The 27145-nt window shown below is 43.7% G+C and overlaps 2 protein-coding genes across 7 annotated transcripts in view; one reads left to right on the forward strand and one right to left on the reverse strand.

The window, feature by feature from the left end:
- SMC6 (structural maintenance of chromosomes 6) overlaps positions 1–764 on the reverse strand; it is a 39532-nt gene extending 38768 nt beyond the window's left edge. For 2 of the 4 annotated variants that reach the window (XM_035110032.2, XM_035110029.2), the window contains exon 1: positions 612–764. The gene's annotated coding sequence lies outside the window, so the exon portion shown is untranslated. Of the gene's footprint in view, positions 1–542 lie in introns of all 4 variants that reach the window. The other 2 variants (XM_035110033.2, XM_035110034.2) reach the window with 2 other exon arrangements.
- Positions 748–25361, forward strand: GEN1 (GEN1 Holliday junction 5' flap endonuclease). 3 transcript variants are annotated; one of them, XM_035110035.2, is made up of 15 exons: positions 748–881; positions 1476–1557; positions 6758–6952; positions 8041–8227; positions 8867–9043; positions 10296–10406; positions 12681–12754; positions 14052–14143; positions 15110–15260; positions 16110–16146; positions 16247–16327; positions 17266–17396; positions 18771–18832; positions 19538–19681; positions 19935–25361. In XM_035110035.2, the coding sequence occupies exons 3-15, from the start codon at positions 6792–6794 to the stop codon at positions 21287–21289; spliced, it is 2763 nt and encodes a 920-aa protein (XP_034965926.2). In that variant the 5' UTR covers positions 748–881; positions 1476–1557; positions 6758–6791; the 3' UTR covers positions 21290–25361. The 3 variants fall into 3 exon arrangements, with proteins under 3 accessions (XP_034965926.2, XP_060128411.1, XP_034965927.2); XM_060272428.1 differs by lacking the exon at positions 748–881 and adding an exon at positions 2628–2774 and having other exon boundaries at positions 1141–1557; XM_035110036.2 differs by lacking the exon at positions 748–881 and having other exon boundaries at positions 1141–1557.
- The last annotated feature ends 1784 nt before the right edge of the window (positions 25362–27145 follow it).

Genomic DNA, 27145 nt, shown 5'->3' on the forward strand with positions numbered 1-27145 from the left:
AATAGTCTCGGGTACCTTTACCCCTCTTTTTAAAAGCATCCCAGCTGGTAGCCATCACAGCCTCTTTCGGAAGCCGCTTCCGTAGTTATAGCTATGCCCTCCTTCTAGTCTGCCCTGAAAATACTTGGGAGCCACTTGCTCAAGATCGAGCTCCCTGTGTTATTAAAGACATTCTTTTTAATGTCTCTTTCCCCCCCCCCCACAACCCCTCGCCTTGCTTTTAACTGAACGTTGAGAGGGTTGTTTTTGTAAAGACCAGGCATCCCCAAACTGTGGCCCTCCAGATGTTTTGGCCTACAACTCCCATGATCCCTAGCTAACAGGACCAGTGGTCAGGGATGATGGGAATTGTAGTCGAAAGCATCTGGAGGGCCGAAGTTTGGGGATGCCTGGTAAAGACGCTTAGCGGCAAGAAAATGAGTCCAATGAATTTCACTAATAGAAGAAGAAGAAGAAGAAGAAGAAGAAGAAGAAGAAGAAGAAGAAGAAGAAGAAGAAGAAGAAGAAGAAGAAGAAGAAGAAGAAGAAGAAGAAGAACTTGCCTCTTGAAACTCACAAAAATTAAAGAAAGCAGGCGACCTAATTCCCTCTTTTCCTTCTTCGCCACTCACCTCAATAACAGAAAGCGAAACCACACAGCTGGCGCTTCAGCGGGAAACCGTTGAAAGTCTTCGCGCCTGCGCACGACGCCCCGGGGCGCGAGAACGGCGAGTCTCCTCCCCGCGCCATCCAATCAGCAGCCGCCCCGCGCTGCGCAAGCGAGGACGACGCGCGTCTTTACGCTTTTTTCTTTTCTTTTTTTGGCCTCTCCCAACGGCAAAGCCCCTCGTCCCGTGGCCTTAGGGCGCGCGCGCAGTTCTGGCAAGGAGAGAGAAAAGAGGGTAAGTGTCGCTCTTCCTTCCTGTGGTCGCTTCCGGCTCCCATCCGAAAGGTGCCATGTACGGGGAACTGGCATAACGTGACGACGATAGAGATAGAAATAGAAATTATAAGAGAAGGAGATGGTAGAGATAGAGCCCCTGTGATATCACCCAAACCACTCGAGGGCGTCCAGACATCGCTTTCTTGGCACGGGTTTCGCCCACCCACCACCGATCTTCAACTGCGAACCAGAAATGTTAGGCATACCGCGTCCTTCCCCTCAGCGGCAGGCCGTCCGATTCCGGCGTTCTGGCCCCTCCCTCCCGTTTACGTCAGGATTTCGCGCACGCGCGCTTGGCGCCCGCGGAATTACGAACGTCGGCGCTTGGATGCCGTTATTCGCCTCGGCGCGGAAGGGCTCGCGACGCTGACGCCGCCGTGTCGTCCGAGGGACCCAGATGGGTCCGCAGCGCCCACAGATTCGGTCGGACCGAGTCTGCTTCACCAATGGCACACAAAGAGCCCTGCACTGCAAGGGGTCGGACTAGATGACCCTGGGGACCCCTTCCAACTCTACAATTGTGTGATTCTCAAATGTTACACTCTCTTGGCAGGTGCAGCAGGGAAACGGCGTTTTTTGGATCGCACTACTGGGCTGTGACCCAATGTGCACTTACTTGGGAGTAATAGTTACAGGTAGGTAGCCGTGTTGGTCTGCCGTAGTCGAAACAAAATATTTAAAAAAATCCTTCCAGTAGCACCTTAGAGACCAACTAAGTTTGTCATTGGTATGAGCTTTCGTGTGCTTGCAAGTGAAAGGCATATCGTAGGATTATGCTGCCAATTATGGATCCTCAAAATTGCAGTCTCCACACTCGCATTTTACACAGTATTTCCAACTGGGATTCTCCAATGAAAACTAAATGGAGTTGACTCCCTGCTCTATGCAGTATCGCTCTTTACATTGATGTGGGTATCGTTGTTGTTTTCTTTTAAGAAGGGCTAGGCCCTGATATTATTGTTATACGGTGGGGGGCTGCTCTAGATGTCATCTTAGGGTTCCTCCTTAAGCCTATGGTTTACTGTTTGTGAGGTGGGGCTCTAGAGAAAGAGAGAATATGAAAGTTGCCAAGTCAATCTCTTTGTCCAGTTAAGGGTTCTGGCCAAGACCACTGAGTAGAACTTGTCATGGCCACACTGAAAACTCTTGAGTAAGCAGTCAAGGAATAAGAGGAGAGATCCTCTTGGGAATCGCAGCTTGGTCAGGTTGAAAGGACTCTGTGAACTGAAAACAGATGTATGTACCTATGTTAACAATGAAAATCTGTTAATAAAAACAAATTTAATAGTTAAAGTTGCAGGAAGCAAAGAATAGGAATAAACTGATAGTTCTCCAAATGAATAATGAGAAGTAGAATCATAGAGTTGGAAGAGACCACAAGGGCCATCCAGTCCAACCCCCTGCCAAGGAGAAAACACCATCAAAGCATTCTTGACATATGCCTGTCAAGCCTCTGCTTAAAGACCTCCAAAGAAGGAGACTCCACCACACTCCTCGGTAGCAAATTCCACTGCCGAACAGCTCTTACTGTCAGGAAGTTCTTCCTAATGTTTAGGTGGAGTCTTCTTTCTTGTAGTTTGAATCCATTGCTCTGTGTCCGCTTCTCTGGAGCAGCAGAAAACAACCTTTCTCCCTCCTCTATATGACATCCTTTTATATATTTGAACATGGCTATCATATCACCCCTTAACCTTCTCTTCTCCAGGCTAAACATACCCAGCTCCCTAAGGCGTTCCTCATAAGGCATCATTTCCAGGCCTTTGACCATTTTGGTTGCCCTCTTCTGGACACGTTCCAGCTTGTCAGTATCCTTCTTGAACTGCGGTGCCCAGAACTGGACACAGTACTCCAGGTGAGGTCTGACCAGAGCAGAATACAGTGGTACTATTACTTCCCTTGATCTAGATGCTATACTCCTATTGATGCAGCCTCACACTGTTATGCAGGTAGAAAGTTGATTCCCACAAGGATTGGTATTGGCACTTACTTTGGGAAGTCAATACACACGGTTGAATCATGAGCAGGCTGGTCTAAAAGCATAGCACCCCAAAAGCACCCCAGCAGGCCATGCAAAAGGGATGCCAGTCAATTCCTATGCTTCAGCAACGGGTGCTTTTCTGTAGCTCTAATGCTGTACACATTTGCATCCATTAGATGGCACTGCTTCTATTTTTATTTTTGGTCAAAGGTGTTCTAGTGAATTCCTTATCCACCAAATTTCAGTTGTTTCAGTGTACCAAAAGTTGGCCTCATGCTTAGACCCTGGGAGGTAAGCCCTCCCCCCAATACCAGTAAGGCTTGCTTGCAAGATTGTATTTAATGTTTAGGATGATTTCTCATATTATGTGTTTTACGCACATGCATCAAAATGTGGTTTATTCACACAACAAAACACATGGACTACATCTCCCATCACCCAAAGCCAGCAGTGCCAATAGTGAGGGATGATGGGAGTTGTAGTTCACAACATTTGAAGCGTTGGCCGCTCCTGATTTGTAGGCTTGGCAAGGTAATGCCGTGCTGATTTGTGACAATATCCTGTGAAGCCCAAAAGCCTGGCAAATGGGAAAGTTTTCATTTGAACACCTACACATCTTAACTGTATTGCTTTTTGACCAACACAGCTACCACAATCGGGAACCTCTGGACATAACAGTTTAGGGAATGAGCTGGAGGCTCCCAGTTCAAGATTCAGCTCAGCCACAAACTTCCATGGTGTGGTTTTAAGGCAGCTGTGGGAAACACTTGGCCCTCCAGATGTTGCTGAACTACAACTCCCACCATCCCTGGCCATTGGCCATGCTTGCTGGCAGTGGCGTCGCAACGGGGGGGCAGGGGGGTGCCCCGGGTGCCACGTCTAGGGAGCGACAAGAAGGCACCCCATGAGGTCTCGTGCCGCCGTGTGTGGTGGCAAACTGCTATATACAGCGCATGTGCAGCGTCACACACATGCGCTGTACGTAACGATGCCACACATGTGCTGTACTTAGAAGAAGAGTTTGGATTTGATATCCCACTTTATCACTACCCGAAGGAGTCTCAAAGCGGCTAACATTCTCCTTTCCCTTCCTCCCCCACAACAAACACTCTGTGAGGTGAACGAGGCTGAGAGAGTTCAAAGAAGTGTGACTAGCCCAAGGTCACCCAGCAGCTGCATGTGGAGGAGCGGAGACGCGAACCTGGTTCACCAGATTACGAGTCTACCGCTGTTAACCACTACACCACACTGGCTATCATAGCGGTTTGCCGGTGGCTGTGCTCCAGCACCGTACGGACAGCGGTGGGATCCCTCCGTTGCTGCTACAGCCTCAAGCAGAGGATACTGGCACCATCCATACGGCGCTGGAGTAGCAGCACTGGCAAACCGCTATGTACAGCGCATGTGTGGTGCCGCTACATAGGACGTATGCGTCGAACATAGTGACACTGCACATGCGCCCTACGTAGCGATGCCCCGCCCCGGGTGTCACAACACCTTCATTCGCCCCTGCCTCCTGGGGCTGATGGGAGTTGTAGTTCAGATGCATCTGGAGGTTCCAAAGATTCCCCACACCTTGCCTCTAAGAGATGGATGCGTCTCATCTTCCACTTGCCCGACTCAGGGTGCTGTAAGGATTACTGAGCTATGCTTTATCCTGTTTTATGAGATCTCTCTCTGTACAGTTTGTCACAGTACTCAATTCATCTCATGGTAATCAAAAGTTTCTCAAAAGCAGCAATTTCTTGAAAAGCAAAGAGCTTGCCAGACCCACCGTTCTAACCATCTTCTGACATACTGTAGCTAGTCTCAACAGGATGCTAATTGTGTGTGAGAGTTTTGTCTGCGAAGCTGTAATATAAGAAGTAATCATTCAGACTGTTTGCCTAATAAGGTTGCTTGCAGTCTCAGGCTGCAGTCCTATACACACAGACTTCGCTTGAGAATAAGTTTGATTGAACTCAGGGGGGGGGGCTTAACTTCGTGGTCCCATATAGAATTTCAGTTAGTTTCTTCCCATCCCCTTGACTCTTAAGATCCTGTGCGTAAATACAAAGCTGTGTTAACTTAAAATATATATACAGTATTAACGATTTTCTTGGATTACAAAAGTGCATACATCGTCTCTGTTTCCATATCATAAAGTCATTTCTACAGGTCAGTTCTATTCAATGTGAGAGACTAATGTTGTAGACAGTATAAGGTTTGGGTGGTGGGGGAAGGAAGAGAGGTTGGGAGGGAGGGAAGAGGTGGGATACTAAATTTTCATCCTTTCACATAGCGTACATGCAAGGGTTTTGTGTGACATGCATAGGTTCTCTTGTTTTTAACTATATTATCTCTGGCACAGTGCAGAAGAATAGCCACACAATTTAATTTGCAGAAGAGTAACTGCAGAGAAGTTTAGAGCAAGGCAGAGGAAAAAGAGAGCCCTAAATTAGGCTACTAATAAATAGGCTGCTATAAGAGGGTGGGAAAGGGTGAAGTGAGAAAAATAACAAGGGGAAATGGCCATCATCAAAGGCAAAAGGTGAAAGAAAACGGGAAAGTGCCAGAAAGGGAAATCAGGAATAGAAAGGGACTATTGCAAGGAAGAGTCAGGAACAGATGAAGGCTGCAATCTTTTACATATCCCTGAATATAGTGGGACTTACTTCTAAGTAAGCATGCATAGGGTTGTGCTGTAAAATCAGTTGGTGAAAGCCAATTCAGATTGATTTCACAAGTTATGCTTTAAAGTTTATTATACTACATTTAGAATGGGCTGGGTGACAAATGTGTAATACAAAAGAAAGGATGATATAGAGCAAGAAGCTCTGTTTAAGAAAAGCAGCTCAGAGATTGAAGGGAGGTGATGCCAAGAGTTTAAAGGGGCTGTAAATGGAGATTGCTAAAAGAATGCTGATAATTTTTTTAATATAATAATTTTTATTAATTTTCAATTGCAATAATCCAATAATAGCCTCATTAGAAAAACACCAAATTATAATACTAATACCAATCATTCAGATACCAATTTAGGTAATTTAGGTAATTTAAGTGCCACACCCCCCCACGCGTGCTAGAATTGATGGTTTGATTATTTACTTCATTTCTGCATTCAAAAATCTTGTTAATTTCGATTACCTCCAGTCAAAATAGCAATCCCTTATACAACAACTGCAGTATTAACAAATTCAATTAGTAATGACCCATTAAATGATGTATAAATCTACAGGTGAAGCATTAAAACTATATCCTTGTTCTTCCTGTGTGTGGCCATTATTCTGTCCGTGATGTTTCTTTCTTGTAAAATATTATGTCTATTCCCAGTTGTTGTTGTTGCTGTTCTCCTTCATGCCTTGGGCGGAGCTAATGTCCCATTGTTGTTTCAGAAGTTTGCTTGTTTGGTGTTTGTTATTTTTTATCATCCAATGCTATTTGAATCATTGGTACTGAACAGAATAGGGATTTTCCCACCGTAGCAAAATGTGTTTTATCAATGTACTTTGGCACAATCCTGTACATGTGAGAGAGGTAGTGTGGGGTAGTGGTTAGAGTTTTGGACAAGGACCAGGGATCAAATCCCCACTTAGCCATGACCTTGGGCCAGGGTTCAAAGGGTTGTTGTGGGCATTGAGTGAGGAGGAGAACTTTGTATGCTGCCTTGAGCCCCTTCGAGAAAAAGGTCCGATACAAATGCAATCAGTCAATCGATAAGAATTCTGTGTGCTCATTGCGTTCCATGGGGCTGACTCTCATGCAAATATGTTTAGGATTGCAGCTTTATAATTTTTATTTCCTTAAAAAGCCTTCTTTATTGTAATTTAAATTTGATCACAAGAGACCTCAATTATATTTCATGTTGATCTCTGCAGCTGATGTCCTCGTACTGCCAGAATATTTGTGACGATGGGAGTGACCAGCCTGTGGCAGATCTTGGAACCTGTAAAAGAACACGTCCCCCTCAGCAGCCTTAAAGGAAAGACCCTGGCTGTTGATTTAAGTCTCTGGGTGTGTGAAGCACAAACAGTTAAAAAGATGGTTGGGATAGTCAGAAAACCTCACCTTAGGTATGTACAATGCTGCTGTCTTACATTATTGTCAGCGGCATACAGATTATCTATTACACTCTTTGCTTTCCCAAATCTAAGGAATAGCTTAAGTATTTTTCTAGAATTTGGAAGGAAGTTTATTTCCCTGTTCTCCCCTCTCCTCACCCAGTTCTTGAGCAAAGCTAAAGGAGAAAACAGTGAATGTAACCAATTCCATATTTATTTGCTTATCTTCATTGCTACCTAGCAAGGTAGACAGGATGATCTTGGACTCGGCCAGATTGGTTAAGATAAAAAACAGTTTATATGCAATATAACACTGTGACACCAGGTGGTGCTATGGAGGCCCATCTTTCCCTACCGGATTTCCCTGTATGAATTTACAGCACGTTTAACTGACGCACTTCTTGGGTGTATCTCGATCCATCCTTCGTTACTGGTGAAATTATTTTTATCATGCAGAGAATCCATGACTGTCCTGACCATTGGTGATGAGTAAACGAAGTATAGTCAAGGGTGGATCACTCTCAGAAGCCTCTTCTCCAGTGAACTCCAAATACGGCTCTCAAATTCTTGCTGCGTGCCTCCTTTCCCAGCCCACAATTTCCAATGAAGTTTCACATTTCCATATGTAGTGTTTGCTTCACCTGTTTGAGTGTGTTTGATAGTCAACATAAAAAGTGGACACAGAGGTAGTGACTGTTGATCTTGCATGCGTAATGTACATCATGGTTTGTTTGTTTTAAAAAAGCTAAATATAATTTATCAGTCTTAACAAATATTTGGCCAACTTTCAATCCATAAGTGTTTCTAATGCTCATATCCTACCCTTCACCAAATGGGTCCAGGGTGAACTACAAAAAACACCCACAATTAAAAGCAAGCACGAACGATCTTAAAAAATCTCAAAAGAAAACCACAAAACTATCCAATAGTAAACTTTGTTAGCAGTAGGGAAGAGTGAGGCAGCAGGAGGCAAGACATCAACTCAGACAAAGCCCTGGCAGGTCTTGACCAATAAGTAAACAGCACATGAGGCTGGTGCAGGATGTACGTCAGAAGGGAAGCGATCCCACAAAAGTGGCTCAACTCTCTTGCTATTGCAGGAATCTTTATTTTCGAGTCTCTCTGTTAACGCTAATGGGAATCCATTTGGTGTTTGTCATGGAGGGAGAGCCCCCAGAGCTGAAAGAAGGCACAATGCGAAAGAGGACAGAAGCTCGCTTTGGCCCATCCAGCAAACCCAGGAGGGCAAGAACAGGGAGATCTCATTTTAAATCTCTACTGAAAGAGGCAAGTGTCCATGGGTGGCTGAATTTCAGTGTTGGGGTACTGTGCACCCCGGGGTACAGTGTTCGGGGTATATAAAGGGGCCATTACCTTTATATAATCACAGGCATAAATGTATTTATAATAAATGTATTTATTAAATAATAATTTTATATAAAATAATATATTGTATTTGACCAAGTCTAGTTTGGTTTGTTAATGTTTGTGAACTGCAGAATAATTATGCTTAATTGACCGTGAAGCATTTTTCGTTTTATTTTTTGGGAAGGCATTGTTTCAACGTTGCATGTCAATTTTATGGCTCCAGGCACGTGTTTGTAAGATTTAGGGTTTGTTCTGACTCTTGTCTATCATTTATGAGCTTCACCTCCTATTGATTTAATGACATGAGAGGATGTTCTCTGATTTTATAGCTCTATGCTTTCATATGGCGTGTCTCCTTTAAAGAACTTATGAATTATTGCAGAGCAGCGATCTGCACCTCAATGAAGTGTTTATGGAGCAGAGCACAGGGGAAAAGTTGGTTCTGAAGTTTGTGGCGATTCTCTTTACCATTTGATGGAAGCATGCATCATTTTGCAAAGCACCGAATTCCTGCTTGAGGTCTAACTGCATCTTCTCTTGGGATTTTTGCTTCCTTAGTGCCTCGAAATGTTGGAGTGCTTAGGGGTTCCTTGGGTTCAGGCAGCGGGTGAAGCAGAAGCCACATGTGCTTATCTGAACTTGAACGGCTACGTGGATGCCTGCATCACCAACGATGGTGATGCCTTCCTCTACGGTGCTCAAACAGTTTACCGGAACTTTACCATGAACATGAAGGTACTTTATTGGGGCTTTGTTTCAAAGAGCTTCTTTTTGTAAATAAGCTAAAAGACGAAAACCAAACCGGACCAGAATCATTCCATAGTCTGATTAAAATAAGATCCAAAGCCTGGGTAAACAATAATGCTTTTTGCTGGACGCCTAAAGGCTGACTGTGTCGGCAAAATTCTCTGAGGAAAGAGTTCTATAATTGGTGAGCCACCACTGAGAAAGCCCTTCTTTCATTGCCACCTTTTGCACATGGCGATGGTGACCCTGCAGCGAGGAAATAAATGCAAATAAATATATTTTATAGTTGGTACTCTTAGCAGTTATCCTGCTGTGGTTTCTCTCTTAAATAGGTTTATTTATATACATTATTTATTTCCCACTTTATATCCCACTTTTCTTCCATCGTGGAATTCAAGGGGCATGCGATTCTGCCTTTCTATATATCATTTAGTCTTTGATGTGTTAAGTCAGAGAGCAGTGCACTAACTTCAACAATCCTTGAGAAGTCTTAGTTACTGCAACTCCCTCCTCTGATATGCTGTGATTTCCACCCCACCCTGGCTCTCAGCAAACCATAGTTTGCCAATTCATCCTTCTGCTTGGAGGTTCTCGGAGCCATTGGAGGAATGTTTCTTTCTGCTGGTATTAGCAGGAATGTTTCTAAGTGCTCATTGAAGAAACTATGTTCTTCCTACTTTGTGATCTTTCCCCTTCGGCAATCACTCATAGGCGAGTAAGGTTGTTTTTTATGATTGTTGTAACAGTGTGTCCATGACTGCGGAGGCCAATTCTGGATCCACACATCCTTCCACAGTGGGGACATAGGTTTCCGGGCGGGAGTTGATCACGGTGAGGGTTTACCAAACGTGCCTTCCTCTTAGTTCATTTCTCCCTTTCGTCCTGAGTTCATGTTTCTTCAGAGTCCCATGACACGTTTGGTGAAGGCTGTTCTCCAATTGGAGCGCTCACAGGCCAATGATTCCCAGTTGTCAGTCTTTATGCTACATTTTTAAAGATTTGCCTTGAGAGCATCTTTAAACCTCTTTTGTTGTCTACTGGCATTACACTTTCCATTTTAGAGTAGTTGCTTTGGAAGACGATAATCAGGCATCCGCACAACATGACCAGTCCAGTGAAGTTGATGTTGAAGAATCACTGCTTTGACACTAATGATCTTTGCTTCTTTTCCGTACACTGGCATTAGTTCGCCTGTTCCCAATGCCAGAGGGTGTCGCCATCTGACTGTGTTCTTTTACAGGACCCGCACATCGACTGCTATTCAATATTAGCTATTGAGGAGACACTGGGCTGCAACAGAGAATCACTGATTGGATTAGGAGTTCTACTCGGTTGTGATTATCTTCCTAAGGTAACAAAACAAAACAAAAAAATGTTGACATTCTGGAGTGAACAGCTGATCTTTTTGCATTAGCTCGTAACCTTCCCTGGACATGACATTGACCAGATTCTTCAGTTACAGTACAGATTGCTTTATGTCAACTGTCTTCTTATGCTAGTTCCTAGTCAGTGCTTCCTAACAGATTTATTTCCCTTCCCCCATGCTTTTCCAAGGCCCTGATCCTACGCTCTTAGGCTCTGCTGAAATACTTGTGACTAGCATCCAAGTAAATGTGTGCGTAGTGTTGAGAAATGAGATTCCCAACCCATCTTTTGTTCTTAAAGGTGGGGAAATAGGGTTGGGTTCTGAAGTGTCCCTTTTGTGAATAAAACGACTCCTTCCATTCATGGAACAGACCGAGATGCATTGGAGCCTCTTGCTGGAGAGAGGAAGGAAGGTGATTTTCTCTGATTCAACCTGCAGTCCACCATATCATCTCCCACGCTCTTTTGTGGAGACCTCCTGCCCTCTGGGGCAGCTTCTCAGTGGGCTGTAGGCAGAAGGGGGAATCCACGAGAAACTTTCCCCCTCCACTTCCTCCAGCTGGGGTATCCCAAGAGACATTCATGGGGACTCTTGATCCAGCCAACAGACGAGTGCTGGTCAATAAGGATATTTTCATAGAAACATAGAATTGTAATGCTAGAAAGGACCTTCAAGGGTCATTTAGTCCAGCCCCCTGCAATGCAAGAATCTCAGCTAAAGCATCCATGGCAGATAGCCATCCAAAACTATGTTTAAAAACCTCCAAGGAAGGAGAGTTCGAAACCTCCCGAGTGAGACTGTTTTGGTGGCATATAAGGCTTAACATTTGAAGCCAGGGCATGTACATTTGGATTCTGAACAAAATTACCTGTTTGTTCCTTTGACACAAGCAGTTCTTTGGACTGTGTAACTTTTGCTGTCTTTAGTGGGGCTAAAAGGGCTCAGCTCTCAATTGTGAATCAGGCCAGCATTGAATGGGAGTGAGTATATGCTTGCTGGACAAAGAATTTATAAAGCAGGAAAGTGACTGAGCGTATACCCAGCTGAACAAATAAGTTACACTGTGTGAATTGCACCCCATTCTACAATTCCCTAATGGTTCTTCCTGGCCACACACATATTTTAATTTTCCATTGCTCTCTGACAGCTTTAAAACAGCAATAATCACAGTCAAACTACTCTGCTTCGGTCATGTACATACAGTCAAAGCACAAACTACTGGTAATTCTATCTAGAGATCTAAATGAGCCATACTGTGTGAAAGTTTTTGCAATGCTGCTATTTCAATGCAGGCATACTCCTGCTGCAAACATTTGTATCTCCTTTGACTCCCGCAACCCTGCTGCAGGTGATGCAGCTGTCTGAACAAAATCTTCCAGTGTTTTGCTGCCAGCTTTCAAGTCCTCTTCATCCAGCCAGCTACTTGCCCTTCCTTCCATTTCAGTCAATCTGTTTTTTGGGGTTTTCCAGCAGCAAACCCATGTTTTACTGCAAGATCCTGGGCGTGCCTTAATCTGATTTGTGAAGCTTTTAAATCTGTTTCTTCCAGAAAGTTGGGTAAAGCAATTCAAAGCTCTTCCATCTGCCACATGTTTGAAAGAGAGATTGAGGGAGGGAGGGAGCATCCTTTAATGTATTGATTTTACAAAAGCAAAACAAAAAAAATAAGCCTTTGCTTATAATAATACTTTGCACATTCTTATAATAGTCACCTTCCCTGACCCTGTCAGGCTGTAACTGATTGCACTGTTTGTGAGCAATGTATCTCTCTAGTAATCTGTGCTTTTTGTGAGAGGATGTTTCCCTTTTGATTCTCTTTATTATTTGTTTCACATTTGACCTTCCACCCCCCCTCCCCATTTTAACTTTGAGTAGCATCGGAGAGTTGGAAAGGGACATTGGGGGTCATCTGCTCCAACTTTACAACATCCCAACCAGGCAGAGGAGCTTCACTCATAATTTGCTACAGGTCAAAGTGAATGTTAGTCACTTCTTTTCAGGTTGACCACATTTTGGCTGCTGCCGCGGATAAATGTCAAAGCCGCCCATTGCATTTAAAAAAATGTGTCCAGGCATTTTTTTTCATTCATTCATTTGTTGTTTTGACCATCACGGTCATTTCAACCACCTGCCGCGTTGATGATTTAACAGTTTGTATGAAAGATACTGCGGGAAAAGTTTTGTATTCGCACCGCAATGCTCAAAATGCTGCTGTAAATTGCTACATCAACGTGTGTGATGTTCTCTTGTCTCTTAAAGGGAGTTCCTGGAGTTGGAAAAGAACAGGCTTTAAAGTTGATCAAGACTGTGAGGGGAGAGAGCTTACTGCAAAGGTATATTTTATCTTGTCTTGTAGGCTAGAATTTACAAATTGCCAGCTGTATATCTGTGTGATCAATGTGCGTCATACAGGCCTAATGCTGAGTTGCTTAGTGAAAATTAGCATCCTATAAACCCTGTATGAGTTTTCAGATACATTTCCCTGCTATGGATGACATCCAACATTAGTCATACTTCAAGCAGACTTATTGAAATCAGTGAACTAGCCCACGGATTTCAATTAGTGTATGCATTTATACATCAGTCTTTGTCACCAGAGTTCACAGCAGTTTCTAGGTTGATCTCCCGACATACTGGAATAGACCTACTTGCTTCAGCAGCAGGTGCCTCTGAGCAAATGTTCTACATGTTTAGCATTGTTGTTTGTCCAGGCAGGTGCATTATGTGACCCATGAGAGCAGCAAAATAACCAGACTGTACAACGGCGATGGGATAAAATCAGGTCATATTGACAGAAACAGGGAGGGCAAGGGTTGGCATGGCATTCGGTCCCAGGGTCATTTCATCATTCCACAAGCTCCATGATGATGGAATGGATCTGCTAGGTTTGGATCGCTCCAAACCTGTACGTCAGGAGTCTGCCAGTGTGGCTCCTTGCCGTGGTACAAGCCAAGCAAGCAAGGCCTCGCTGGGAGACCCGGGTGCAGATTCCAAGCAGGCAGATACCGAACCCACGCTTGGGTTTGCTGCGGTCAATCCTCCCTTCAGGGCCCCCCCTCAATACTATGTCGATTTGAGGGGGGGGGAATCCTTTCCGGTTTTGTCAACCAGTGACCCAAAATTGCTCAGTGAAGGCTCTAACCCAAGGATGGGTGGGCAGGATGCTCTCAAAGCAAAATGGCTGTGAGCTCCAGGGGAAGCAGCCTTATATAGTGTTCCCCACCCCTCTTCAGCAAGGGCTCATGGGACAGCTTTTTTCCCCATCAGCCCATTACACAGAGAGGATACTGGGCAAAACCTTACCTGTATTTTGCTGCAATCCATGGACCACAGTACAGCAAGGCAAAGGAACAGGGCATATTCTCCCCCACCACCACCACCCATAGGATAAAAAATGTAGCTTCAGATTGTACTCTTTAAGGACAGTGGACAAGTTCCAATTGGTTTGGAATAATCTAGGTGTCACAACTGAAGCCTCAGAGATGCAAATTCTAATAGCTGAAATTCAATGGCATATTTGTAGGATATGCATTGCCTTAACACGTAAGCTGCAGATATTACGAACAATGGTGATTGTGTGCCTCACCTTAAGTGCTCTGAGCTACTCTTATCCTTTAACAATTATTTTAGATTTGCGCACTGGAAAGACCACTTCCAAGATGATGACATCCCAGCCCTGGCAGTAAACAAGGTGATTCATTGCGCTGTGTGTCGTCATCCAGGTGAGTCGGCCTGTGACTTTAGAAGTGCAGTGCACAGAGGCCTCCCCTTAAACAGGTGTGCAGTAGCATTAAAAAGTTTCTTAAAAGGAGACTGGATTGAGCCAGCGCCAATCTGTGAAAAGTGAGTGATAACCAAATCCTTTTCTCTCTACAGAAAATTATAAGCCTCTCCCCAAAGGAACTTTGTGTAGCACAAGTGGCATGTTGTTGGTTATTATTGTAATAATAATCTATATCCTGCTTTCTCTCCCCATGGATAACTCAAAAGGTCTGATTCGCGTTACATGCTAAACCAAACCATAGTTTAGTGTGAGCATGCAGGCTATCAAGAGAGGGGTTCGGGGAAACTTAGCTTCTTCCTGGTCGTTCTGCTGTTGTGGTGCCAGGAGGAAAAGCCATGGTTTTGTTTAGCGTGTTGTCCAAACCTGGGCTTGTCGTTTAACTCTTCCACAAGCTGCAAACGGTAGAACAGACCTTGGTTACACCTTGTGGTTTGCCTGGATAGAGCTAATAAACCATGAGTTTGGGTTTGAACAACAAGCTAAGCCAAGCCAGCACAGCAACCAAACAAACCCCTATACAGTACCTGACATTTTATTTTTGTTTTGTTTTGTTATTTTGTTTTTTTTTCATAAAATGTATATACCCTTGATTGTAAGAAAAACCCCTCAAAGCAGTTTACAGAAAGAATGAAGCCTACAGAAAGGCTTCATTCAGAACTTTATGGGACACACTTTAGGAAGCATTTTTAGCCTGCACTCTCCCTTCCATTTTCTTTTCTTTTTTATAAATTTACAAACAGTCACCAAGCACCCGAAACACAAAGAGAATTCCATAAATTCCCATGGACCTTCCTCCTCCCTTTCGTGGGTCCTTCCTTGGGTTAACTTTTTTTCTCCCGCATCTTCTCTGTTGATGCAATTCTATTAAATCTCCATTACAGCCGCAGTCACCTTTTCCTTGCAGGAGCTTATAAAGATCATGAGCGCTCTGGATGCCGTCTCTGTGGCAGTGTGGCGTGCTGTGAACCCCACGATGCGGAATTCTGCTGCCCTTGTGACTGGCACTCCTCCAAGCAAGACCGGCAAGTCAGCGCAGTGGAGAATGGCATTAAAAAGTAGGTGTGCTTCGATGTGCCTTTCCCTGAATTGCTTCAGGAAAAGGATGCCAGTTCTCTGGGGGGGGGGGTGTCTCACCTGTGCAGTCACACAGGTGGGTTCTGCACATGTGCAGAGCTCTGTTTTGGAACTTTCCAGTGCTTTAGCAGGAAGCAAGGGTGCCAACTTGAATAAAATTCGTTGGGGGGGGGGGTTAGGAATGTCCTGCCCCGCGTAATCGGTCACAAGTTGTGGCGCACGTGCACAAATTGATTGGCAATGCCCATCAACTTTGGGAGGGCCCCGGGAGTTGTCTCCTATGGCAGGAGGCCGCAAACATACACTCAGTGGTGTGACTCATGTTGAGAATTCCATTCCCCCCCCCCCCCCCGCTACAGTTGTGTGGGATGGTTACATGTCACATGTCTATTTACATTCCAGCGCTGATTATTGTAGTCTTGTGAGAGGAAATCGAGATACGCTGTTTCCGCTCTGTATTGCTTTTGCTTTTGCAGCTCTCTCTCCAAGAAAGAAAGACAGAGAGAGAGGCCATGTTTTCTTTGTTCTGTTACGTTTGATTTAATTTACAATAAATTAGGCTTAGAGTCCTTTTTTGTTGGGGATAACCAGAGTGAGATTCCCCTGTGTCAGAAAAGGTTATTTATGTATGCAACAACTATGGCCTGTGCTTTGTTAGCCCCAAAATGGAAAGAGCTGCATTTTAAATAAAAGGATGCATTCTACTCATGTAAAAACACACTGATTCCCAGACCGTCCGCAGGCCGGATTTAGAAGGCGATTGGGCCAGTTCTGGCCCCCAGGCCTTAGTTTGCCTACCCATGTCCTAATGTGTGCATTTTTATTCACAGGAAAGCTAAAGCATGCAAAGGATTTCCATTTCCTGAGGTAATTAGACCCGATTTGAAAATTTGAAAATGAATGCTTCCTAGAATCTTCTTATCCAGAAACCTTCTCCTTTTCACTTGTTCTTTTTTCCCCTACCTAGGTTATCCAAGAGTACCTAATCAGCAAAGATAAACCGATGAAGTTAAATGGGTGCCGGAGGCCAAATTTATTGTCCTTTCAGGTACAGATAGTAGGTTTTGATGGTTAAACTGATTGTATACATTAGCATTTAGCCCAGCTAGTAATGGTGTGTAGTTGGTTAGAGGAATCTTCATATAAATAGAAAAAGTACGGAAAGTAAGCACCAAAAAATAGTAGGAATTATTGCAATGTCGGTTAATTGTGTCTTCATCTGAGCACTCAAATTAAGGAGAAACTTAAGCAGTTTAAGAAAATGAAGTACTCTGGGTGACTTTCAACAGTTTCATGGAGGAACAGGCTATCAATGGCCACAAGGGCCATATTCTACCTCCATTGTTGGAGGCAGTTGATGGAAATCACAAGCACAGTGCACTGGAGCATGCTCTTGTGCTCAGGACTTTCTTTCAGGATAATGGTGGGCTTTTGGTAATAATAATAATAATAGTTTCCCCAGCCACTCTGGGTGGCTCCCAACAGAATATAAAAAACACAATAAAACATCAGACATTAAAAACTTCCCTAAACAGGGCAGCCTTCAGATGTCTTCTAAAAGTCAGATAGTTGCTTATTTCCCTTGACATCTGATGGGAGGGTGTTCCACAGGGCAGTCGCCACTATCGACAAGGCCCTCTGCCTGGTTCCCTGTAGCTTCATTTCTCACAGTGAGGGAACCGCCAGAAGGCCCTCGGAGCTGGACCTCAGTGCCTGGGCAGAACGATGGGGGTGGAGACGTTCCTTCAGGAATACTGGGCCGAGGCCATTTAGGGCTTTAAAGGTTAGTACCAACACTTTGAATTGTGCTCGGAAACGTACTGGTTGTGACATTTGAAAGTGAAATGCACTGACCCTCCAAAAACAGACTCGTGTGCTAATGGCAAGTGAACTGTTTCATACACGGCACCTGAAAAGGTTTTCGCCAATAATACGGTAGCACCAGTTTTGGAGGACATATGTTTAAAGCTTTTCTCACACTTACAGAAATTTGCTTTTGAGAAAATGGACTGGTCCAAGCATTACGCTTGTGAGAAATTGTGCATCCTCCTCACATACTATGACATGAACAGAAGGAAGTCTGGCCATTTTGACCCACAGCAACTGCAGGCACGACGGTAAGTTTATTTGGTAGTTGGAGGAATTCTCACCCCGTTTCTTTTCATATCTTGCTGTGGGAAAAAATCTGTATTCCTGATAGCCTCATGGAAGTGGAAAATATATGGGTTTTTTATACATTATATTTATACAAAGTTTAAATCAGTACTGTATTTCTGATGTAGTGTAAAATCCCCAGAACGTAACCCCCACATAAATGGCGGAATTGTTGTGGGAGATTAGCCCCATATGTGGTGGGTTTTTTAAATTTTTATTTCTTTTAATGCCATTCTCATATTTCCTAAAGAATAGTCAGTGTTTTCTGTTCTTTTCTTAAATAAGCACTGGATTCACAGAAGATTGAAACCCCCCCCCTTTTTTAGTAACTTAAATTCTGAATTTCATGCAAACTTTTAATTACCGTACCTGGGCATTTTTCTGTTTGCACGCTTTTATTTTAAAATGGTTTATGTTTTTGCTTTTTGTGGAATATTGCAGCCGAATATAACTAGCAAGGAGTAAAGGGCCACAAATACACTCAGCTAGGTCACGCCCCAAGAGGAAGTAAAGCCTTTCTATTTTCTTTCTTTCCTTCTTTCCTTTCTTTCTTTTTGACTTCTTTCTTTCTCTCTCTCTCTCTCTCTCTCTCTCTCTCTCTCTCTCTCTCTCTCTGTCTTTCTTTCTTTCTCTGTCTGTCTGTCTTCCTCTCTCCCTCCACATCATGTAATGAGATGGACATGTGTGACTTTGCTCACAAGGTTACAGCACATGTTTGGAATTATATTCTGTATTTTCTACCAAAGAGTATTTTCTTTTATTATTGTTGCTGCTGCATGGCACAATGCATGACTGAGACCTTGAATCTGTAAGTACAGTCATACCTCGTGTTGCATTCTACTCTTGTTACAAACTTTCAGCTTACGAACACGGCAAACCCGGAAGTGTTTACTTCATGCACGCGCAGAAGCCATCTGCGTGTTTCGCGCGCAGAAGCGCTCGATCGCGCCGCGTACATGCGCAGAAGAGGCGCTCTAGTTGTGGACTTTTCAGGGTGCGAATGGCACCCCGAAATGGATTAAGTCCACAACTAGAGGTACCACTGTAAAGCATTTTAAACTTACTTAACATTGTGCAGTCTGCTAATTGCAAGAGGGTTAGGAAGAGGCTGTGTGTAGTTGGAACGGGATAAGAAAAGTCTAACAAACTATATTCCTAACGCTATACTGCCGCTTAACTTTTGTGAGTTTCATGCTCTGCTACTGGGGCTCTCTTGCGCAAGCCCTGCGTTTTGAATCTAGGCAACCCAGCCAATTCTGTTCCTGTTCACCCACACATGTGGATCCACAGGGATTCCTATATTTTAATTCCCCCTCATTTTTATCTTTGTTTTACAGGATAATCAAGACCCGGACTAAAAATGGGATTCCTTGCTTTGAAATAGAGTGGCAAAAGCCAGGTTGGTGCTGTTTGTTTCTGCGTTCTTTGGGCTTATCATACAATGCCGCTTTAAACACTGGTTTAATGAAAAGTTTCCTTGCCACCTTGAAGGAAAGAAGACCGGGATGATGTGATAAGAAACTAACTTTAGCAGTATTGGAATGTTAAAAATAAAAGACAGAATGGCCTTGTGTGTCTAGTGATCACTGGTTGGGAGAATGTTTTTAGATTTATTTTTAAAACATACACACAAATAATTAATATACGTGCTTGCCACCCTGGGACTCTTGGGAGGAAGGGCAGGATAGAAATTGAATAAATGAATAGTGTGAGTAAGCCAAAATTGAATTTTTTTATCTTTGTGTGCTGTTCAGACAAGTAGAGTGACACACATCAAATCCTGACTTTCTTTCTTTCTTGTGGCAGCCATTGCTCAGTTGCAGAGCCTCAGCTCGGCTTGCAGAAGGCTCCAGGTTGAACTCACAACATCTCCAAATAGGGTTGTGTTGGAGACCAGGAAAAAAAAAACCTGGAAACAATCCCCCCCCCTCCTAAAAATTAAAAAAAAAAAAAGCCACAGGGCTTAGGAAATGACAGGTCATTTGCCACTGCTCTCCCTTGGATTGCACAGTGCCTAAATAAGAGTTATCTTTTCTGCAGCTCTGAACCTGCCCATTTGTATTTGATAGTATTTTGTTTCCATGCTTTGGATTCATTGCTCCAGATCATTACGCTACAGCAGACGACCAGCCTGCAGAACCCTTTTTAATAACAACAGAAGAGGCATCACTATTTGAGGCTGCGTATCCAGAAGTGGTTGCCCGGTACCATATGGAGAAGTTGGAAATATGCAAGGGAAGGAACAAAGGTAAATCTGAAGCTTCGGGTTTTGCTGTTGATTAAATGGACACCGTGCTCATTTCGTTTTGTGAAATTGCCCATTATCCTCCCGAGAGGTATGCATCTTAGTCAGCCAAGCATTATAATGTAAGCAGATTCTCAGTCACTTCCCCAGCCCTTGCTTAACTGCCCTTTAAATCACAGATTGCTTCTGTTAACTTCATCACAAGGAACAAAGCCTTCTTTTTACAAGGTGACTTTGTTTTGTCTGGTTATTTTAGGTAAGAAGAATAAACCTAAAGAGAGAGAATGCTTGGCTGGGGACAGTGAAATTGCAGATCTTCTTTCTCGGCTGAACATGCGATCTGGTGAGGAAACCTTTCCCGGCAAAGATCCTAAGCCCCCATTTACAACTGTTTCTGGTTTTCAAACAGTTCCAGAAAAGGGCTCTAAATTTCAGGGCCTACCTGTAACTGCACATTTTCCTACTGCAGTCACGCCAAGTCAAAAGCCACCATCTACCTTGCTCGTGACTACTTTGCAAAATACAGAGTATAATTGCATTCCTGGCGGTTCTCTGAGCTCGCAACCTGAAAACTTGTGTGCGTCTTCCCAAATTGCCCATCTGCAGTTGAGCGACATAGACTGGGAAGGAACATCCTTCAGCATTTCTCCAAAGCGGGTTAATATTGCTTGTTCAGAATCTGAGTCAGATGCGAGTAGTAATTTACCAAATCAACACTCTTCACTACACTGCAAAACAACTGAAATCATTACCCCGTCTTTGAATTCTGTGCAATATGATCCAAATCTACCAAGGAGTAAGGAGTGCTCTGTCTCCAAAACTGACCTTCATAAAGGTCAAAATGATTTATCTTCAGAAGAGCAGGCAATTCTGAAGCCTTCTGCTTTGGAGGCTTCTCACAGCATTTCAGATATGTCTCTGTTAAACTCTTTGCAAACGGTAGAAGAAATCAATGTTACATCTAGCCTTGAGGGGAAAGCTCCATCTCCTTCAACTCAGCTAAATGACAGTGCTCAGGAAGTTGAAAGTATATCGCCAGGAAAATATCTGCAGGGACTTGGCTTGCCAAACTTGCTCAAAAACTATGAAAACCCAGCCCGGGCGTCAGATAACCTCACTAGTCCACGAAAACCAACTTGCTTGGGAAACAAGTCACCAATATTGTCTCGCAAGTCAACGGAAGTCTTAGATAGCTGTCGGGTGAGGGGGAAGCCCACTCATAAAAGCTCGCTGAAGAAGAGCGTGTGCCAAAAGATTTCCTCCAGTGAAGACAGTGATGGTGAAAATGTGAAAGGTAGAAAGAAGGGCCACAGAAGCCCTAAGTGGCGACGGAAGGCTCGCGTGGTTCAGCTGAAGGACAAGTGTAGGGACAAAAGGAGCAGCCATGATTTGGTGTCTGAGGTTGTGCCAGGAGATAAATCTCTTAAAGGGCCTGCCATTAATTTGCCAGTGGAAGAGCTTCCTATTGCACACATTCACAATTCTCTGAAACTCTCAGAATCTAAGCTTTGTCAAACCTCTCCTCCTCTTCAGGCAAGTGAGACTGCCGCCTGGGCTGATAGCCCCCTTCCTCTGTCCGAACGGCTGAAACTAAGACTGCAGAGCAGTTGAGGATCCCTTGGCATTTTGTTCTTCTGGGCACTTCTTAAATTCTCATCTCCTTCCCCCTCCATAAACTTTGTAAAAGCTCAACCGACAGATCTACGTAAAGAGACACAGCCTTAATGAGCGAGGACGCAGTGAGAGATCCGGAATGAGCAGAACTAAATGCTGGTGTGAAATTAACTAGTCTCTTCAGCCAGCCTTTATAGCTCTACCGTGGTTTCCTGTAGAACTGGCTGCGGATTGTGCTGATGGCTCATAAGCATATTCTTCTTTTGTCGAGGTGCACCGCATCTGCGGCAATGAATGAAAGCAACTTTTTCCCCGTCGATCCAGTCACCAAATGTGTAGCAAGTTGTTTCTATCCACCCGGATGGTGGTGCTGTTGATACCAGATATCTTCGCACTTAAAAGGTTATGCAATATGACTGGGTCTTTTTTAGAGCTTTTCATGGACCAAATCACAGACCATACCCCTAAGGGGCTGGGATCTTAGACTGGGTTTGCAAGCAAAACAAGAATGCTGCGGTGGGAGATACCACTCTTGAATTCTGCCCCATCTTAGAACCTCAGTACTCAGTTATTGCAATGTGTTCTATTTGGGGTTATCCTTGGGCCTGGTCTGGAAGTGGCGCAAAAGGCTGTGACTAGACTTTTGATGGGGAAAGTCTATCACCAGCCCATAACCGTTCCTCAAAAGTTTGTACTGGCTGCCCATACACTTCCAAGCCAGATTCAAGGTCCTTGTATTAATTTACAAGTCCCTTAACGACTTGGGTCCATGATAACCCCAGGGACCGCCCGATCCCTTATATCCATGCCCAATCACTGGGATCTTTGGGGGAGTCACTGCTAGCGGTCCCCCGTGGCTCAGATGCACAGCTCGTAGATACCAGGAACCATGCATTTAATATTGTGGGCCCAGTTTTTATGGAGCTCCTTTCCATTTGCGATCAGACAGGCCCCCTACCTGCTGAACTTCCAGCCCCTACTGTGAAGACTTCCTTTCCAGCAGGCATTTTAAACTGAAGTTTTATTTTATAGTTTTAACTGATTTTTACTTTTTGTATTGTATCCTTGTAAACCGCTCAGAGGTTGTTGTAGTTAAGCAGTATAGACATTGTTTAAATAAATGAAGAAGAAGAAACTCCCTGCAAATAAAATAAAAAAGCCCAACACATCAAGGAGAATGAATCTTACCTACCCCTTTGCCTGTTATGTTGGTTTTATATTTGCAATGAGTTCTTAACTTAGGGAGAAGGGACATAGGTTGTACCGCTTCAGAATACATCACTGCATTCTTCCGCATGAGTAAACCGGATATAATGCCTTCAGTAATCCCAGTTGCTGCAAAGATGCAATCTACTCTCGTCAGTAGTTGGAAACTGGGAGAGTGTTGGAAAAAAGTGAGATGTCAGTGTTCAGGCAGCTTTAATGCAAACAGACAGTGGCATCTTGGTTATTCTCTGCTTGTCCACTGTCACACCAGAGCACAAACAATCCCATCCCCGGAGTGCCTTTTCCCCCTTTCTCGTAGTTCAGCAAAATGCATCTGTAGCTACTCACTTATAGTCAACCCCTTTAGTCTCAGAGCATCCTGTAGCTCAGCTGAATTTACTGCTGTGCAGTATCTTTCCCTGGAAAGTGTATACTGTACTACAAGTAAATCAGCAGCAAGTCAATGGATCAGTGTCACATGTTTGCATTATATATTTACCACATCAATATTGTGCCCTTTCTTTTGATTTTGTGAGCTCTGGAGCCAAAAGCTTTTGAATTAAACATCAAAAAGAATGGCAGTTCACCTCCGGCCATGGGGTTAAATCAAAGCCTAAATTAAATCTGGGCAGTATTATGTAATAGCCGAACACCTCAACCTTTTTGATGATTAAAGTATTTTACTTCTTTATATTGAAGTCCTAAGTGCATTTGCTGGGAATAGAATGAAATCCTATTGATTTCAGCTGAACTTACTTTTCATATTAGTGCCCCTAGGATTGCATGCCTTATCCTACACTGCAATTCTGTACACATCTACTCAAAATTAAGTCCCATTGTGTTTAATGGAGTTTGCTCCCAGGTAAATGGGTGTAGGATTGCAGCCCAGAGAAGTGTCTGAAGTCCGTGACAATCTGTGGGCTTAACTGCCTGACTGCAGACTTATAAACATTATGTAATTGTATAAACCTTGTGTATAAATGCAGGGGTGGCTAATCTGTGGTTCTCCAGCAATTCCTATCAGCCCCATCCAATCCTGTTGTCCCAAATGGAATTAATTAAATTGTGAAATGATGTGCAGAAGAATCTATAGTGCACTGTTACTCATGTTTACCTGGAACAAGTGTTGCTATGTCCATTGTACTCTTCCCTGCAACAAAAAATTCTCTGGTTCCAGATATTGCATGTCTATCATGTCACATCTAGATGCAAACCACAGGTTATGGGAGCGAGCCGAGGCAATATATATTTCGGCATTCATATAAAGCTGGGGGATTGCTGTAAAGTTTGTTACCGGTACCTGATTAGTATCTTTTTTTAAGGTGGGAGAATTGCATGGCGTTTTAACCTATAGATATCCACAAAAGTGATTTGTGGCATCCATAGGATAGTCGTTGAAAAAACTAGGAATTAAGGTGAAATCCATGTAAACTTAATTCAAGTACTTTGAAATTGCACTGGAAGAGACTTGCGTGCATGTTTAACTCGCCCATTGAAAATATGGGGCTTGGGCATGCACAGCTGTGGCAGGGACATGCCCTAAAACTGGTTTATAAGAAATTGGGAGGACTTGCTGTTTTAGATGTGAAACGCACCAACATCCTTGCAATGCAGGAATCTTTTGTCCAGTGTGGAGCTCAAACCCATGACCCTGAGATTAAGAATACAGTGGAACCTCGGTTTATGAACACCTCGGTTTACGAATTTTCGGTTTACGAACGCCGCAGACCCATCTGGAACGGATTAATTCACTTTCCATTACTTTCAATGGGAAAGTTTGCTTCAGTTTATGAACAGACTTCCGGAACCAATTACACCCATGAATCATAGAATCATAGAGTTGGAAGAGACCACAAGGGCCATCCAGTCCAACCCCCTGCCAAACAGGAAACACCATCAAAGCATTCTTGACATATGGCTGACAAGCCTCTGCTTAAAGACCTCCAAAGAAGGAGACTCCACCACACTTCTTGGCAGGAAATTCCACTGTTGAACAGCTCTTACTGTCAGGAAGTTCTTCCTAATGTTTAGGTGGAATCTTCTTTCTTGTAGTTTGAATCCATTGCTCCGTGCCCGCTTCTCTGGAGCAGCAGAAAACAACCTTTCACCCTCCTCTATATGACATCCTTTTATATATTTGAACATGGCTATCATATCACCCCTTAACCTTCTCTTCTCCAGGCTAAACATACCCAGCTCCCTAATGCTTCGGGTTAAGTATGCTTCAGGTTGAGTACTCCGCGGACCCGTCTGGAACAGATCAATCCACTTTCCATTACTTTCAATGGGAAAGTTTGCTTCAGTTTATGAACGCTTCAGTTTAAGTACTCCGCAGACCGTCTGGAACAGATTAATCCACTTTCCATTACTTTCAATGGGAAAGTTCACTTCAGTTTATGAACGCTTCAGTTTATGAACAGACTTCCGGAACCAATTGTGTTCATAAACCGAGGTACCACTGTATCGTGCTCTACTGACTGAGCTAGCTCAGAAACAGCTGTGGTTTGTGGGCTCTAGGCCCTCCAGAGAAGTCCCTTTTTTAGCTGCATGAGCTAAGATTGGGAGAAACTGACGATCCATCGCACAAGGCAACAAGTAGCAATGCTACTACATCCCATCCTAAGTGCTCCTTTTCCAGCACAAAGTACCTCATGAGTGGAAGCATCTCAAGCCTTCCGCCACTTGTGCGTTATTGAGAAGAGTCTTACCATGCAAAATTCTGCTCAGCTTAGAATAGTGAATTTTATCGCTGTGGCAAATCGCACTGCTGTTGGGCCAACAGACCTGCCGTTAATGTTTGGCTGTGTAGCTCACAAGTTTCAAATAAAAATACATGTCATTTCAGATGCCTGTATCCAAGTTGTCTTCTGTTTCTGTCTTTTGCTATATGCGCAAGTTATTTTGTCTTATTGATCAGAAAAGTGACAAAGCTGTGAAGGAAATTTAAGAACTTGGCACTTCTTAAATCTTCTCTCTAAACTTCTATTCATTACCCAGTTTTTTAAAAAAGAAAAGAAAGAGAAAATATCTATTGTGGCACAAAGCACACTCTGCAAATGTGAATATAAAAGCCTGAAAGCAGCTTAGCCAGCATGGTATACCTTGTTCCCAAGGAATCTTAAGAAGGGATAACATTTTCTTGTAAAACTGCATATCACAGGGTCTGTTAGAGAAGGTATTATATTTGTGTTCTTTTAGGGTTTTGCCATAGCCTAGAATCCTATTTCTTCAAATGAACATTGGGATTCTCAGTACTATAACAAATATGGAGGGTGCTGATAAAGCCTTGCCATGCCTTAATAAAATTGGCTGTTTTATTTTAGCAGATCAGTATACAGTACATATCTAGCAATACATGCAAGTTTCACTTTCCCATAAGCCTTGCTCAGCTTTCCTCCAAGATCTAAGACTAGTCCTCTGCATAAAGTAAAGTTAAAGGGGCCCCTGACCATCAGGTCCAGTCGTGTCCGACTCTAGGGTTGCGGTGCTCATCTCGCTCTATAGGCTGAGGGAGCCAGCGTTTGTCTGCAGACAGCTTCCGGGTCATGTGGCCAGCATGACAAAGCTGCTTCTGGCGAACCAGAGCAGCGCACGGAAACGCCGTTTACCTTCCCGCTGGAGCGGTCCCTATTTATCTACTTGCACTTTGATGTTCTTTCGAACTGCTAGGTGGGCAGGAAGGTCCAGCATACTTAGAGTTAAATCAGTGAGACTTAACCTCTCACCCAACATGAATAGGTTGGGTGGGATGGTCTGATTCTAGGCCTGGGCTAAACCACTTGGGGCTGCAGGTGAGGACTGATCGCATGCCCTGCTACAATGAAAGATCACTGAGCATAGAAAACGAGTATTCCATGGGAAAGGCTAGGCTTCAACACTTCCTCCTGACCTACCAGGTAGTGTGGGGTGGGGAGGAGATGTGGAATGATAGATAGATAGATAGATAGATAGATAGATAGATAGATAGATAGATAGATAGATAGATATAAAGGACTATTGTGTCAGGTGAGCCTCCAGTCAACTGCTACCTTCAATCTAAAATTGTACAGCCAACTTTACCACATTATAGTAAAAACTAACCTTAAAGCTACAATTCTATGCACATTTACCAGGAAGTAAGTCCTACTGAATTCAATGGGACTTACTTTTGAGCATACATGTCTAGACCAGTGCTGTGTTGTTGTTTATTGAATGTATATACCGCCCTAAACCAGAGGTCTCAGGGCGGTTCACAGAAAAGATCACAACAACAATCAGAATAAAAACAACAACCCGACAACACCGCCCCCCCCCCCCCCGCAAGAAAAGAGCCACATTTTAAAAGAGCATAGGATGTCAAACAGATCAAAGGCTAAAAGGAACATTTTTGCCTGGTGCCTAAAGGTGTATAATGAAGGCGCCAGGCAAACTTCCCTGGGGAGAGCTCTCCACAGACAGGGAGCCACTGCAAAGACGGCCCGTCAAAAGTTGAGAAATGGGACTCTCAGTACTCTCCTTATCTACATCCCTAAACTGGTTTGGGCATTCACAACTCAAAGCTCAAGATAAATTCACTTTCCTACGCATATCATAATGGGTATCCTGTGAAGAGAGTGCTTGAATTCTGTAGCCAGAATAGCACCCTCTGGATATTATAAGACAATTCTC

The sequence above is a fragment of the Zootoca vivipara genome, chromosome 3 (assembly GCF_963506605.1).
Source record: "Zootoca vivipara chromosome 3, rZooViv1.1, whole genome shotgun sequence".
NCBI lineage: Eukaryota > Metazoa > Chordata > Lepidosauria > Squamata > Lacertidae > Zootoca > Zootoca vivipara.

Coding starts and splice junctions, on each gene's coding strand:
- GEN1 (XM_035110035.2), top strand. CDS start 6,792: ATGGGAGTGACCAGCCTGTGGCAGATCTTGGAACCTGTAAAAGAACAC. Junction 16,147..16,246: donor AAGGATTTCCATTTCCTGAG/GTAATTAGACCC, acceptor TCCCCTACCTAG/GTTATCCAAGAGTACCTAAT. Junction 19,682..19,934: donor ATGCAAGGGAAGGAACAAAG/GTAAATCTGAAG, acceptor TGGTTATTTTAG/GTAAGAAGAATAAACCTAAA.